The sequence below is a fragment of the Danio rerio genome, chromosome 2, assembly GCF_052040795.2.
Source record: "Danio rerio strain M-AB ecotype USA chromosome 2, GRCz13ab, whole genome shotgun sequence".
Classification (NCBI taxonomy): Eukaryota; Metazoa; Chordata; class Actinopteri; order Cypriniformes; family Danionidae; genus Danio; species Danio rerio.
Window position 1 is genome coordinate 33,189,055 of NC_141022.1, and position 15,265 is coordinate 33,204,319.

A 15,265-nucleotide genomic window follows, 5' to 3' on the forward strand; every position below is an offset into this window, starting at 1 on the left:
GAGTGAATTAATTAATTAATGAATTAATGAGTTTCCTGGAGAAAAACTGGTCAAGAATGACCTCTCAACTCCTATTTACTACAGGGGAAATCAGAGATTATTTTGGTACCTGGCCAAAAACTTTACACAGCAGAGGCAAGAACAATTTAAATATAGATTATGAATAACCAAATGAAGCATATTTTATGTTTACATATTTAATGTTAACAGTGAAATTATTGTGTATAACCTATAGATGTTTATATGGTTATCAAAAAATCAGATGCTACATTTTACTCAGAATTTAATATCTTAATTATTTTTGCTTAAGTAAGATTTCCCCAAGAATAAATCTATAAAGATGATGTTCAACAGCATTCCTATTTTTTCCTGACAACAAAGCAATTGAATGCAAATTCAGCATCAAATCCACAGAAATGTTTCATGTTTGAATTTTTCACAGAGGAAGCTTCTTGCGAGTCACTTTTGGTGTAGCCTAGCATCCTTTATCCAGAGGCATTACTGATAATGGACTCTATCATCCGGATGAAGGCCTGCTTATAGCAGCGAAGCAATAATCAGTCAAAAAATTTCATCCAGCGCATCACATGTGTAGATTCTCCAGTCCTGCTCACATTGCTCAAGCATTCTATGTGCGATATACTCTAATGAGCTCTCTCTGTGCACATGTCCACAAACATTCTGTCATTCACCACAGCACTGGCTAACCTCAGCTGAAGCACACGTACCAGTATATTTACACTCCTTTGACAATCTAATGCAAGCTGCCTCATGAATCATGCTGACGGAGAACAAGACTGCAATTTGTTCTGAGTTTGGATGGAACTCTATATAACTTATTTAAAAATGAGCTCTGCAGTCTCCTCAGTACAGCAGTGGAGCGGTAAAAGAGCACGCTTGCAGGAACAGTCTGAAGTCATCAATGCCATGTTGCTGTGTAATATCAGCTAAGAGGCTTTTGTCCCGTTGTCATTTATCCTGTTTACGAAAACTGCGTTGGCATAAAGTTTACAGCACATTTCCCCTCATAGGGCTGTATTAATAATTAAACAGGAACAGGATTAAAGGCTCGTTCACACAAAGAACAACAACTTGAACTAAACATTTAATAATTGTTCTAATCCTATATAAGAACAGTCAAAGCCACACCACAAAATAGCAATATTGTTGGAATCACTCTGATGAAATGTTAATCACAGTCTATCAAAGAAAGCACAGTTTAAAAATAGGCTATATATATATATATATATATATATATATATATATATATATATATATATATATTTTTTTTTTTTTTTTTTTTTTTTTTTTTTCCCTAACGCCATTTTTGAAAAAAGAAATAGTTATATTTATGAAGTTTGAAGTCATGTGTGTCAATCAATTCTTTTACAGTATTTTGTGGTTACATTTTTACTGAATTGTACCTTTAATATGTTCTTTGGTGTGACAGCAAACATTAGAGAGAAAAATTACCCTTAGGCAGTGTGTGTCTTACAGCAAGGATGTACAAACTCGGTCCTGGAGCGCCAGTGTCCTTTTAAGTTTAGCTCCACCTTGTTTCAACACAACTCCAAGGAAGTTTTCTAGTATGTCTAGTAAGCTTGATTAGCTGGTTCAGGTGTGTTTGATTAGGGTTGGAGCTAAACTATCTAGCACACCGGCCCTCCAGGACCGAGTTTGGACACCCCTGCCTTACAGCAAGAAGGTCGCTGGTTCAAGCCTCACCTGGGTCAGTTGGCATTTGAGTGGAGTTGTGTATGTTCTCCCTGTGTTCGTGTGGGTTTCCTTCAGGTGTCTACATACATGTGGTTCATTCTGCTGTGATACCCCAGATTAAAAAAGGGACAAAGCCAGAAAGAAAATGAATAAATTAATGAAATTACCCTTAACAATAGAAATATCATGAGAGTGATCTTGATTGTTGGACACATATATTCTTATAGTGCTATTTCTTTATAGGAAGTTATGGTTTTCTTACTCCAAGACTCGTTGTCTTGTTGGACTTTATCAATTTATCAGCTTTATCTTAATGAATGGGGTCCTTTACCTAAATAAAGTTTTCTGTGGAATTAGAGAACTAAAATGAGCATATAGTGTCACACCAGAGGAGACGCTTTCTGTGATAAATTGTATCAAGTTATGTTTTATATATAAAAAAATATTGCTATTTACCAGTGTTGAGGGTAATGCATTACAAGTCACGTAATAAAATTACTTCTCTAAATAATGTGGAAAGTGATGCGTTAATTTTAAAAAATAAGTAACAATATTTGAGTAATTTTTTTGGAAAAAGTAACACAAATTACTTTTTAGTTGAATTATTTAGCTTTGAAAAATAAACTGCTGAGTTAAATTTAAAGTATTTACGATGAATTACCCAGTCGAAAATGTGTTCATTAAAATCACAAAGATAGGGATTTTACTTAAGAAAATTAGTACAAAAGTAGCAAAGACATTGCTTTAAACATTCAATAATCTGTATACTGTATGGCATGTATAGCTTTGGGGTCAGGAAGTTCTCAGATAGCATCATCCAAAAACAGTATTTGTAGGTTATACAGTGTGTTGTTAATTGCAAAGCTCCTCTATAAAAAAGAAAACACAAGTTCTGAAAAAGATCAAGTCTCAGCCAGGTATAAAAAGTCATGAAAAAGTAACTCAAAAGTAACATAATAAATTACTTACTATAAAAAGTAGTTGCTTTTTTAGGGAGTTCCTCAGTATTGTAATGCATTACTTTCTAAAGTAACTTTTCCTGACACTGTCATTTACTAAAATAGCCACTTATTAAAATAGGCCTTAGGTATTTATTAATGATTTAATGATTTTTTTTTTCATTTATAAAAGTTGTAAATTATAACTACGCTTGAGACACCATACGACAGTTTTGAGATTTAAAAAGAAAATGAATTGACTGATAAATAACATTTTATTTTAATAACAAAAAAGAATTCTTAATAAAGAATTATAATTAATTAAAAAATTATGCAAATAAAAATTATTTTGATAATACTAAGGTCTGCAACTGTCAGCTATTTAAAATAAATGTGTGTTTAAAATATATTTAGTTCAATATTTATTAATAAGGTTTATATTAAACAGGATTTATTACATGTATCAGTGGGTGGGCTGCAGCTGAAGCTATGTAACTTGTCAGCACAGAAAAGTTTAGTGGTTTGGCCACACTTTCACACTAGTTTGGTTTTATTGTTAGTCTGTGTGAAATATACAGTATGGGGGCAGGAAAAACAGTCAAGGACGAGTAAATGAAAAAGACTGTGCAAGGGTTATATTTCCTGAGTGTGTTGTGTCCAGATCTGCTGCACGCAGTGGCAAATTAATGGAAGATTCCTACATGCTTATCTCATAGAACAGCAGGAAAGGAGGGGATATGCCCTGGAGTGCGAATGATTTCAGGCTTGACTGTATGTATTCGGTATATATTTGTTTAAGTATCAGCAATATATACTGTTTCATAAAATATATAAATATAACGCACAAATAATAGATGCACCTTGCAAATACAAGGATGGACCGACTTTTGCATTCTGCTCTGCTTTTTTGTGACAAACATTCAACATGGTGCTGGAAACATTCAATATCGATAGTGTGAATCTCCAATTCCAGCACATCCCAAATGTGCTCAATTTGTCTGAGATCTGGGGAATGTGAGGTCATTCTAGTACAGTAAACTTAATATTCAAGAAACCAGTTTGAGATTATCTGATGTTTGTGACAATGCAGGTTTGTTGCTCTGTTGAATGCAGCTATCAGGGTAACTCTGACATTTAATGATGCACATATAGTGACCCAAGAAAATATATCAAGACAGGCTCATTGAGAATATGTGCCCAGTGTTACATTTTTGTGTACTGTGAATTATGTGCCCCAAGCTACATAATGCCTAAATTTTGTGTGTAAAACAAACATTATGGGGCAGTACTGCTCAATGCTTACCTCTGTGTGGACACCTTTTCCAGTGTGACTGATTCATTTGGCAGCTCACTATGTACAACGTCATACTTCAGAGGCAGATCAGAGTTCAAGTCTGGCATAGGACGGTTCCAAAAACCTGGTAAAACTAAACAAACAAAAAAAAAAACAGGGTGATAATAGGTTTAAAGCATGTGAAACACGTTGACTAGTTTACTTTTGAAATGGGTTTAAGGAAGTCTTAACCTGGAGGAGCTGATATGTTATGCATGACAACAAGCTGACTGGCTTCTCCACTGACGCAGGTGAGGAGGACATTAAGATTGGCAGAAATGCACACAGTGGCCTCTGGTAGATCTACAAGAAATAGCATTTATGTGAAAATGTGCTCCAGTAACATATTTTAGATTGTCAAAAATGTATACAGCAGCCTCTAGTGGATTTTTTGAAAACAAAAACTGCAAGCAAACGTAGCCTCTGGTACATATTTTCCGGTTCTCATAAAGGTAGCCCTGGGCACATATCTTTAATGAGTCTGGGTTGAAATATATATAAAACTATTTCTGACCCCATCTGAAGGCTGAAACAGAGACTCGTCAGATCTTCCATTAGCCAATAGGGTATATGCAGAAGCATGCAAAAGGACTTTTATCTTCACTGCCTAAATGATATAAGCTGTAAAGTGGGTCTTAGATTGTACAAGAAGCACTGCATTAAATTCCATTTTACTCATCATTACTTTAAAATATTTCAATTCGTTTTACTCCAGTGTTTCCAATGGCGTTTCTGTGCTAGCCTGCTGAAACTGACAGGCGCATGCACGGCTGTGAACAGCTTTTCGTCTCGATTTTATGCTTCAACAGCTAAATGAATGTCGAAGTTTCTAGCTCCAGCCCAAACCCCAGTTCTGCAAAAAACCCATTATGGCTACCCTGTGCAAATTGTTTGTGTTAAAGCAACACCATGCAACTTTCTCTTACAGCTCCCTCTTGTGGTTAATAAGAGTGCTATTCCAACAAAATATGCTTGTGCTTGTTAGACTATAAATTTCATCACACAAATGGACCATAGCCTACTACTTTGTGAATCCAGTCCTGTAAGGAATTATCACAAAATTTGTCTGTTTTCTGGTATTATAAAAGTGAATGAATGTTTTATTGATTGTTGAAATAGCCTAATAATTTTAAAAATAAAAAAATAATAAGTAAATAAATAAATAATAATAAAAAGAAAATGGAGCATGGATTTTCACAGTATGTCTGATAATATTTTTTCTTCTGGAGAAAGTCTTATTTGTTTTATTTTGGCTAGAATAAAAGCAGTTATTATTTTTTTAAAACACCATTTTAGGGACAATATTATTAGCCCCCTTTTTTTAGCTATTTTTTTCAATAGTCTACAGAACAAACCATTGCTATACAAAAACTTGCCTAATTACCCTAACCTGCCTAGTTAACCTAATAAACCTAGTTAAGCCAATCAATGTCAATTTAAGCTGTATAGAAGTATCTTGAAAAAAAAATCTAGTTAAATATTATTTACTGTCATCATGGCAAAGATAAAAAAAATCAGTTATTAGAAATGAGTTATTAAAACTATTATCTTTAGATTTGTGTTTAGAAAAATCTTCTCTCATTTAAACAGAAATTGGGGGGGGGGGGGGGGGAATAAACATGGGGCTAATAATTCTGACCTCAACTGTAAATCATTTTAATATTTCAAATTAAAACTGCTGTGATATGAACAGTTCTCTGCAAGGGGCACTGGCTGTTGACAGACTCCTTTTGAAGACAAAAATCTCCCTGAACAGCCTGAAGTTGAGTTTTCTTAAGGTTTTTTTTTTTTTTTTTTTGGTTTGCTACAAGTTCTGCCTAGTTCTCCCTGTTTGAATAGTGTGGTTTAAATAGTTGCTACACTGAGATTGATACTTTTGGCTAATAAAGCACTTTTTAGGTTTCTATGGACACTGTCTACTTTAGACTATGAGAGAGACTACAAAAACAATTGCTTGGTCATGGAATAAGCTTTACAGAGGAGGTATGTTTCTCTTATTGTGTGAAGCTCCAAGATGGCCAAGTAAAACACTCACATTACAGACTGCTACCATATTAAATTAATAGGCACTGCCTTTTAGAGGCCATGCTCAGCATAATCAAATATGTATCAAGCTATCTACGATTTACATATCTACTTGTCCCCCTTTCACAAATAAAAAACGGTCATTTCAAAGTATTTAGTCTGAAAGCTATCAGTTTTGATAAACACTTGATAAAACAGCATCAAAGACATACTGGATTTACTCTAATGATCAAATTCTTGATTTCAGAGATTAGATTAGTCCTTTTCAAAGCGGTTTGCACTTTGTACTTTGTACAGGTGAGGGAAACACTCACTAAAGTCTGTTGACTAAAATGATTGATGTATTGGTTTTATTTCATTCACAAAATGCCCCTTGTGTTATGTAACATTTTAGAAAATGTATTGCTGGAATATAAACGACTGCCAAACATATTGTGGTTCAGGATTTAAAAGATAAAGCAATTCTCCCATAACCTGACAGGAGTGGTAAGCATGCAAAGCTGCTTATCATGGTTAGCACAGACGGCAACACCTATAATGCAAGCACGGTAGTGAAAACCGATTGAGCAAGTCATTAAAAAGTCCCACATTTTATGACTATTCAGTTTTACATAATGCTTTCTCGAGCAAAGACACTACACTGAATACTAATCACTATATGCTGCAGCCAGAACACTTCAGCCATGGCAAACACAAAATACTAGAACCAAGCCAGCTACTGTAACTTCCATGATTAAGATGTTTGCAGTGCCGGTTAGAAGTAGTTAGGAGAATTTTGTTCTCACATATTAAAAAATCTTTCCTCTGAGTGCTAAAACAAGGGAGCTTGACTGAAAAATATCAATGTTTCACTGTGGATATAGTGCTAAATCTGTACTCTAACTACAGAAATACTTTACAACCTTTTGCTGAATCGTTTCATGCTGTCTAAAGATGGAGTCTGTAGTTTTTTATGTTCATGTTATGAAATAAATCCCTTATGCTATCCGAGGTTGCATTCTTTTATCAAAAATACAACAAAATTAAATCATTGTGAGATATCATAACTTTATACACTGTACTTACATATACAGTCTTTTGATATACTTATTTAAATGTAATTTATTTCCATGCAAAGCTAAATTGTCAACAGCCAAAACTGTGAGTCAGTGTCTCCGGTCATCCATTCATACACTAAAAATATCTGTAATTGACAGTTTCCCGTATTTTGTGGTTTATTGTGTTTTTTATTCATTCATTTTCTTTTTTTCAATTCAATTCAATTCAGCTTTATTTGTATAGCGCTTTTACAATGTAGATTGTGTCAAAGCAGCTTCACATAAATGGTCATAGTAACTGGAACAGTGTAGTTCAGTTTTTAGTGTTTAAGTTGAGTACAGTTCAGTTTAGCTCAGTTCAGTGTGATTTCTTTTTGATGTAGTCCCTTTATCAATCTAAGGTCGCCACAGCAGAATGAACCGCCAACTTATCCAGCATATGTTGTATGCAGCGGATGGCCTTCTAGCTGCAACCCATCACTGGGATACACCCATACACACCCATTCTCACTCATTACAATGCAGACAATTTAGCTTACTCAATTCACCTATAGCGCATGTCTTTGAAATGTGGGGGAAACCGGAGCACCCGGAGGAAACCCACACGAAAACGGTGCGAATGTGCAAAGTCCACACAGAAATGCCAAACGATCCAGCCGGGGCTCAAACGAGTGACCTTCTTGCGGTGAGGCAATTGTGCTACCCATTGTGCCACCTTGCTGCCAATGTCTGTTTTTTTTTTCCCCTGATCTATCCTCCAAAAGCTTTTGATCTTGAAATGTTTTAAAGGTAAATTTATTGTCATTTTAAATAGTTTAAAGTGATTCATTGTCTGGGTTGGTGTTGTAAATTACAGTACAAAAACCTGGTAATAAGCTGCCAGTATATTTTCTGTTATTTTACAGGCTTAGTTGTCTGTGTATATTATATGAAATGTAAATTAAATGTAAAAAAAAAAAAAACCCTCTAAAATATCAATAAAAGTCATTTTGTTAAACTGTTGAGTTAAATTTTTAACATCAAAAGTGGACAGAGCAGATATAAAACTCCCATAATGCAATTCACAACATTAAATAAACAGAAAACACTTGTGAATCACAAAATATGTTTAATTAACAGATATGTTTTACAGTGTACCAAAACACTCCTTACTTATTTTGTATTGAGTGTACGTTTATTTTTCCTTATTACATCAGTTAACATGTTGTAGCATTGTAACATTGTCTCATACATGTACATTTAATACTTTTTCCTTTTTGCATCTTTTTTCACTATATCTGTGACCTTTTTTATGACATATGTATTTATGACTGATTATTCTCAGAAAAAAACTCAAACAAAAAAACAGTGTCTACATGGCATGTGATTACTATACCTATATTTATGTCCTTGGACCACAAAACCAATTGTATGCTGCATACTTTTAAGTAGTCAAAATGTCCAAACTCATAAAAGGATTAAGTAAAGTGCATGTTTCATTAAGATACGTTGTAAATGTCCTATTTTAAATATATCAATGCTAAACATTTAGTTATTAATGTGCATTCAGACAACTTTAAAGGGGAATTTTTCGTAGTATTTTGATTTTTGTTCAACCCTTCAGCTTCCAGATTTTCAGATAGCCATATCTTAGCCACATAGATATTGCCCTATCATAACAATATACAAGTATACATCAACAAGTATACATCAACTGAAACTTTATTTAGCCATGCAATGTTAAAATATACATATTTTTTTGGTCCAAGGTTTTTTTTTTTTTTTTGGTCCATAATCATCAAGTGTTCATGTAAAAAGGGAGAGGAATTCAAATGTATTTATATTTCAGTGCAAAGCAAATACTCATGGCAACAGGCCTGCAAATCCTTCATCCTCTTGAAAACATCCACACCGGAAGTCCTGTTTGAAGTTTTGCAAGTGACTTAATGTGATTTAGTGTTTAATGTAAACCTTCAGATTTACAGTAACATCAGAGTGAGACTTTGAAATGTGTTGATAAATGGCTAATGCTAAACAGTACGCCTGAGCTTCAGCACATCCACACCACAATGTTTCAGTTTTGGAGATACAGGTTTGTCATCCAGTCTCATGTGCATTTGCAACACATGTGAGTGGAAAGAGGATTTCCTCACCATAAAGTGACCTTACAGGCTTGGAAAATGACAGACAATGCCTGGATTTTCTCCAGTAGTTGCCTGTTTTACTTGAGGAAGTGAAAGGATAGAGAAAGGTTTCATTTTTTTTTTCTAATCCATACCCTTGGAACTGGATAACATTAAAAGACCATTAAGGCAAGAGTTTTACACTGGAAGAAATGGGATGCAAACTTAAAGTTACCCAGAGGGCTTTGCAAGTCCACTGGAGATAATGTTATAGTTCATATTTTGTTCATCCAAGGTAATTAAAAGACAATAAAGATATAATGTAGATGATTAATCGACTAAATTGAAGGATGAACAAAAACAGCAAAAGTCCTAATATTTATTATAACTAAAACAGCTCTCTGTTATAAAACTATACATACTCAAAATAATAATTTATCTTAAAATGGTATAAATAAAGCCAAATAAATAAAGTAGAAATAGTTTATATTAAAGCCTTTATATATAAAAATATATCTGAGGATCATGTGACAGTAAAAAATAAATAAATATATCCACATGATTACATTACATTTTATAATATAACAGGAAACTGTTGTATGACTATTTATGATAATTATTTATGATTAATATTTTATGACTTATTTCATACCACAGCCATATCACCTTGCAGCCCAAGACCGGTTACTCACTAAAGCACTAAGCAGGTCTGAGCATCATCTGCATAACGGCCCTCAGCAGAGCTGGCTTTATCAACATGGAAGAGCAAAGTGAAGATGCTCTGTCTTTTAGCTTGCATTAGAAAACAGTCAGTTTACTGTTAGGAAACCCACATCAGGCAAGTCTGATGTATGGCAGTCTTTTTGATGCATTATACACTCAAATGAAAAACCTTTGCACGATGCGATAATACCTCAAAGTTTTACCCTTTAGCAGTCAGAAGACTGGAACTTCACAATTAAGGCAGCACTCATGTCTCATCACAAACAAAACTGACATTTAGCATCCTTTACAGTTTCATCAGTTATGTCTTTCTTTTGGTAGTGATCTATTTCAAAAGTGAGATTTTGGAAACCAGATCTAAATTTAGAGGAAACGATCGGGTCTGATCGGGTAGAAAATGGGGCAGGGCGGGCAGCGGGTAAACAAAGGCTGAATATATACGGCGGGAGCAGTTGGGTGCAGAATAAAACTTTGCGGGAGTGACACTAAAAAAATTTGTCCCGTGCAGACCTTTATTGTGAAGCACTTTGGGTGCATGGCCATATATAAATACACAATACTTACTACTTATTTATTGTATAAAATAAATCAGCCTTAGTAAGCATGAAAGCCTTCTTAAGAATATTACCTCAAATGTTTGAACAAGTGTATATTTGTTTAAAACATTATATTACTATTTATTACCCTCTTAGATCACACAAAGTGCCTCATGAAAATTCTAAATCCTGACTGTACACCGCAGACAGTTTGCAAAACAATAATGAAGGCATGTGCATTACATCCTCCACATTTCTCAGAATAACTGCAACATCGTTAGAATAGCTATCTGTGTGTGTGATAGCTTCTAGAGGAGTATGAATGTTTGTTTAGTCCTGCAACAATTAGCCATTCAAACAGAATCACTGCAGGAGCAGCTGGCCATCATCAGTTATCTATGACCATTCAGCAGCATTAACCGTGGCCTTCCTCTCGGGGCCGTCCAGATGCCTGATGTTGATCACACACCAAGCATCTTTTTTTCCCCTCTCTATCAAATGGGAGGTGAAAATGGAGAGAACATCTCTCTTCCTGTCGGAGCTGGGAAGCGCCCTGTAAAAATGTTCAATTTTTCTTCTAGTACAGATGCAAGTTATCACTCCTTCTCAACATGCCTCATTCACAATATGTGACACTTTCTGCACCAAAATGGAGAATTGATTTATATTCGCTCATGCTATATATTTTATGGGAGGGGATAAGTGCAAAGGCATGCAAACTTGGAAACGGTTTCATCTTCATTGGTCTGACCCTCTTCGGTCTTGTTGACAGTGTGATTTTTCTTTCACAATGTCTTTTTGTGGAAACAAATCTTTTATAATGTCTTTTTTTTATCAAAGTAAGCAATGGGTTGAGAATGGCTCTGGTCAGGAAAAGTCATTGGAGAGTTAAAGGGTTTTAACTGCTAAAGTGATTTTCACTGCAATGACACGTGTTAAAGGGTTAGTTCACACTAAAATGAAAATTTACTCACCATTAAGTTGATCCAAAAGATTTTTGAGTTTCTTTCTACTGTTGGACGCAAAAGTAGATATTCTGAAGAATGTTGTAATCCATACCTGCTTGATGTCATTATAATTCACACATTAAGCAAGCATGCTTGAGATTTTGTGATCAAAATTTAATGTATTAATTGCTCATCAATTCATACATGAAAAAAGGGCTAAATATATACTTTCATCTTATAAAGTGATCAGAAGACTTCAATTAATCTGCCCAATTCATATAGATTTTTGACCTCCTGATGAATGTTTTCATTTATCCATTCATTTTCTTTTCAGCGTAGTCCCTTTATTAATCAGGGGTCGCCACAGCGGAATGAACCGCCAACTTATCCATCATATGTTTTACGCAGCGGATGCCCTTCAAGCTGTAAACCATCACTGGGAAATATCCATACACACTAATTCACACACATACACTACGGATAATTTAGCCTACCGAATCACCTATACATCATGTTTTTGGACTTGTGGGTGAAGCTGGAGCACCAAGAGGAAAACCACATGAAAACATGGAGAACATGCAAACTCCACACAGAAAGGCCAACTGACCCAGCCGAGGCTCGAACCAGTGACCTTCCTGCTGTGAGGCGAGGGTGCTACCCACTGCACCACCGTGCTGCCCATGAATGTTTTTGATTAATCAATTAAACAAACTTTAAAAATAAGGCAAACCTAAAACTGATACAAGATAATATTGTCATACTGTAATTAAGCTTGATTCATTTCAATTCATTCACAATTATACATGTTCAAGTGCTAATCATCCATTTCAGTGGCATCAAGTTGTAGTGTAAGTCTTTCAGGATGAATAAATTATGACAGAATGTTCATTTTTGTGTGAACTACCCCTTAAAGTGTGTTTTGGACCGCAACTAAGCAAACTCAAGTCAATAGTGGAAAGGAATCCAAACTTCTTCTGATGACAGAAATGAAGATCGAAACCCTGGGAGAAACAAGGTTCAGTCAGTGGGCCAGGAAGAGTTGTAGTCTTCTTAACAGCTTTACAAAATAAAGGTAGAGCTGTAGTAAACAACAGGATTATCACTGGCCTAAGCGCTACAAAAGTCATGTACAGTCCAGTCTGTAGAAAGTCCAACATGAAGCCCAGATCAAATCACAAATAGTCAGTGATTTTATTCATCACAGAACTGACAGTATATTCCAACTACTCTGCATTCAGAAGTTCCTCTTCTTTTCCAATCATGTTTTTCAGTAAAGCTTATCCACACAGGGAGGACAGCGGCGCTGTAAAGGATGAGTAATTTGCTTCACATACCATACAATATCTCCCGATGAAAGGTTCTTAGATGTTCTCATTATCATTCTTCCCTAACGAGAAGCATGAGACTGTAGAATGGCTACTATGAGAAGTGGGATTACTGCTCGTCTCTCATTATCTTTCCATGATGGAATGTGTCCATCATAGCTATTAATGAGGCAATAATTCTTTATAGTAAACCTGTTGGCACATTCACCGTTATAGAAAATGTAATACTGAAGGTCGTGGGAATGGTCTGCTTATTAAGGAATGGTTGTTTATAGTCATGCTGATGTTTTTGGGGAGTCAGTGCAAGCCTGTCTTCATGCACTTGTGCCATTTCTCACTCCCTAAATAACATGTATGAACAATGGAATATATCAGGTTGAATCAGTGAAACTGTCTTATTGTAAAAGGAAAAAATAATAATCATCTCCACTAACTACATCTTGGCAGACTATTAGTTAATTAGCTCAAATGCTTTTACTTTAGTTGGTCTTTGATACACATCCATATTAGTACATGAAATTAAATAGTCAAGTGTGTATCTGCAAACTAATTCTGCCCATGTGAGCAGTTATTTTGAAATAATTCCTATAAAGAATAGTATTTATTTATATTTTAAATTACCTTTTTTATTCAGTTTATACTAACCAGTGGAGGAAAGAGTACTGAAAATTATACTCAAGAAAAAAAAAAAAACATTAATTCCTAAAAATGTGGTGCACGTAGAGTAAAAGTACTTCATCTGTTCTAAATACTATTCAAAGTATGAGAAAAAGTTTCCCCTCTAAAGGTTCTCAAGAGTAATGATGAGTATTCAATACAATTCAAGTTTATTTGTATAGCACAATACGTGAAGTTTATTTCGAAACTATATTCGAGAGGATCACATGCTTATGATTGACCACAGCCGGTCCCTTATTAGCTAATCATGATGCACCAATCATATGATTCCTAATACCGAGTTCAGACTGCCTGATTTTCAAAGTAGTCATGTCACAGATGTTTTCACACTGCATGACTATCTGGGCTAGTGTTTTGTCGCTGCTTTATTTACACTGCAGGATGGATCGGTGACAGGTGCTTTCACATTGCATGACTTTACAATAGGAAGAATCACAGCCAACTTCGTCCAAACTACATCTCACAGCCAAAACCACATAGCATATCTTTTGTTATTAACTACATAATGAGAAAGAAGCCTTAAATGGGGTAGAAAATGCACATATTTGCTCACCTGGGTTTGAAGGGAATTAGCAATTTCACCTCAACTTTCTTTTTTAACATTCTGTATGAAAAGTCAAACAGACACAGTGCTCCTGTCAAACCTTTACTATTTCCTCCATTTCTTGGGTCCAAAATAAACCAAAAACAAGCGCTTTTAACTTCTCCCTCAACCTCCTGCTGGCCTGCAAGTACACACACACACAAGGGAATGCTGCTCTCTCATTGGCTTTAGGCGATCGTCAATGTTATTTTCAGTTAAAACTCATTTCACACAGCATGATTTGAATCGCAGACAGCTCCAGATATTTAGCACGCCAAATATCTCACAGGCATCGGCGACTCATCAGCGATTCTCTCAGATCGTGTCTTTGATAGTTCATACTGTGTGATTGTCACTCATGTGCACGAGCACCGATTTGCCTGTGATTTCAGGCATTTGTCGGCGATTATTCAAAACCTGTCGGCGAGTCAAAATCGGGGCTAAAATCATGCAGTCTGAACTTGGCATAAGTCACTATAAATAACCATGAACACAAAAAGCTTACATGTGCCTTTAATAGTCTTAGTAATACTTCCAAAAAGAGTATATTACACATAAAATCTGAATTTCCAACTGTTGAGTGCCTTCTGACTCTGAGCCTGCAGTGACCCTGGATCTGCGCAGTGGTCTGACTCCCCCACTGGAGGGCCTCAATGCCATGCAGTCAGCCTGGGCTAATAATGAGCCATCACACTGAGTGCTCGGAGACCTCTTTTGGCAAGGTGCAAGCTGTTTATGGGAAACAAATGGCCTGTTTGTAGCTTTGCTCAGTAATTGCTCTCTTGGCCAGCAGCTGTCTGACTCTAAGCCGGTCATTGCCTTGACTGTGTTGCTTATCACACTAATTAATTGCAGGTCTTGAGCCAAGTGCAGCCGCCCACCGAGTGTCCCTATCTAATCTGTATTCCTTTGTATATTTTCTTATGTCTTTAATCAAAGCGCCAGCGAAAAGCAACCAGAGGCCGTGCTCCCATGAGGATGTGGAGAGCCAGAGCAGAAAACAAAGCAGTGCGGATGAGAGCGAGCAGCCAGAGTCCTGGTCCCCTCGCACCGTCCCTCGGAGACACACAGTAGGAGGACCTCGCACTGCCGGAGACGTGATCGTCATGCAGTCTTACAACATGGACCACAAGAAAGAGGCCTTTCTCGAGCATCTGAAACAGAAGTATCCTCATCATGCCTCTGTCATCATGGGCCACCAGGAACGACTCAGAGAACATGTAAGCTGGCTTTTAAATATTAAAATCGGCAAGTGACTTTGTTTTTGAACTATGAAAACTTCTCTGGAGTAGATTTCAAACAGGGGGCTGGGGCCTAGCAAA

The 15,265-nt window shown here is 35.9% G+C and overlaps 1 protein-coding gene and 1 long non-coding RNA gene across 22 annotated transcripts in view; one reads left to right on the forward strand and one right to left on the reverse strand.

The window, feature by feature from the left end:
• Positions 1 to 15,265, forward strand: part of si:ch211-207d6.2 — a 99,873-nt gene that overhangs the window by 33,715 nt on the left and 50,893 nt on the right. For all 21 annotated transcript variants that reach the window (XM_087240921.1, XM_087240933.1, XM_087240934.1 and 18 more), the window contains exon 2: positions 14,883 to 15,163. In XM_087240921.1, the coding sequence (XP_087097047.1) occupies positions 14,883 to 15,163 (281 nt within the window). The remainder of the gene's footprint in view (positions 1 to 14,882; positions 15,164 to 15,265) is intronic.
• The window catches only part of LOC141378336 (uncharacterized), a 55,497-nt gene continuing 54,672 nt past the window's right edge, over positions 14,441 to 15,265 (reverse strand). The window contains exon 3 of the long non-coding RNA XR_015478601.1: positions 14,441 to 15,097. This is a non-coding gene — a long non-coding RNA (uncharacterized LOC141378336). The remainder of the gene's footprint in view (positions 15,098 to 15,265) is intronic.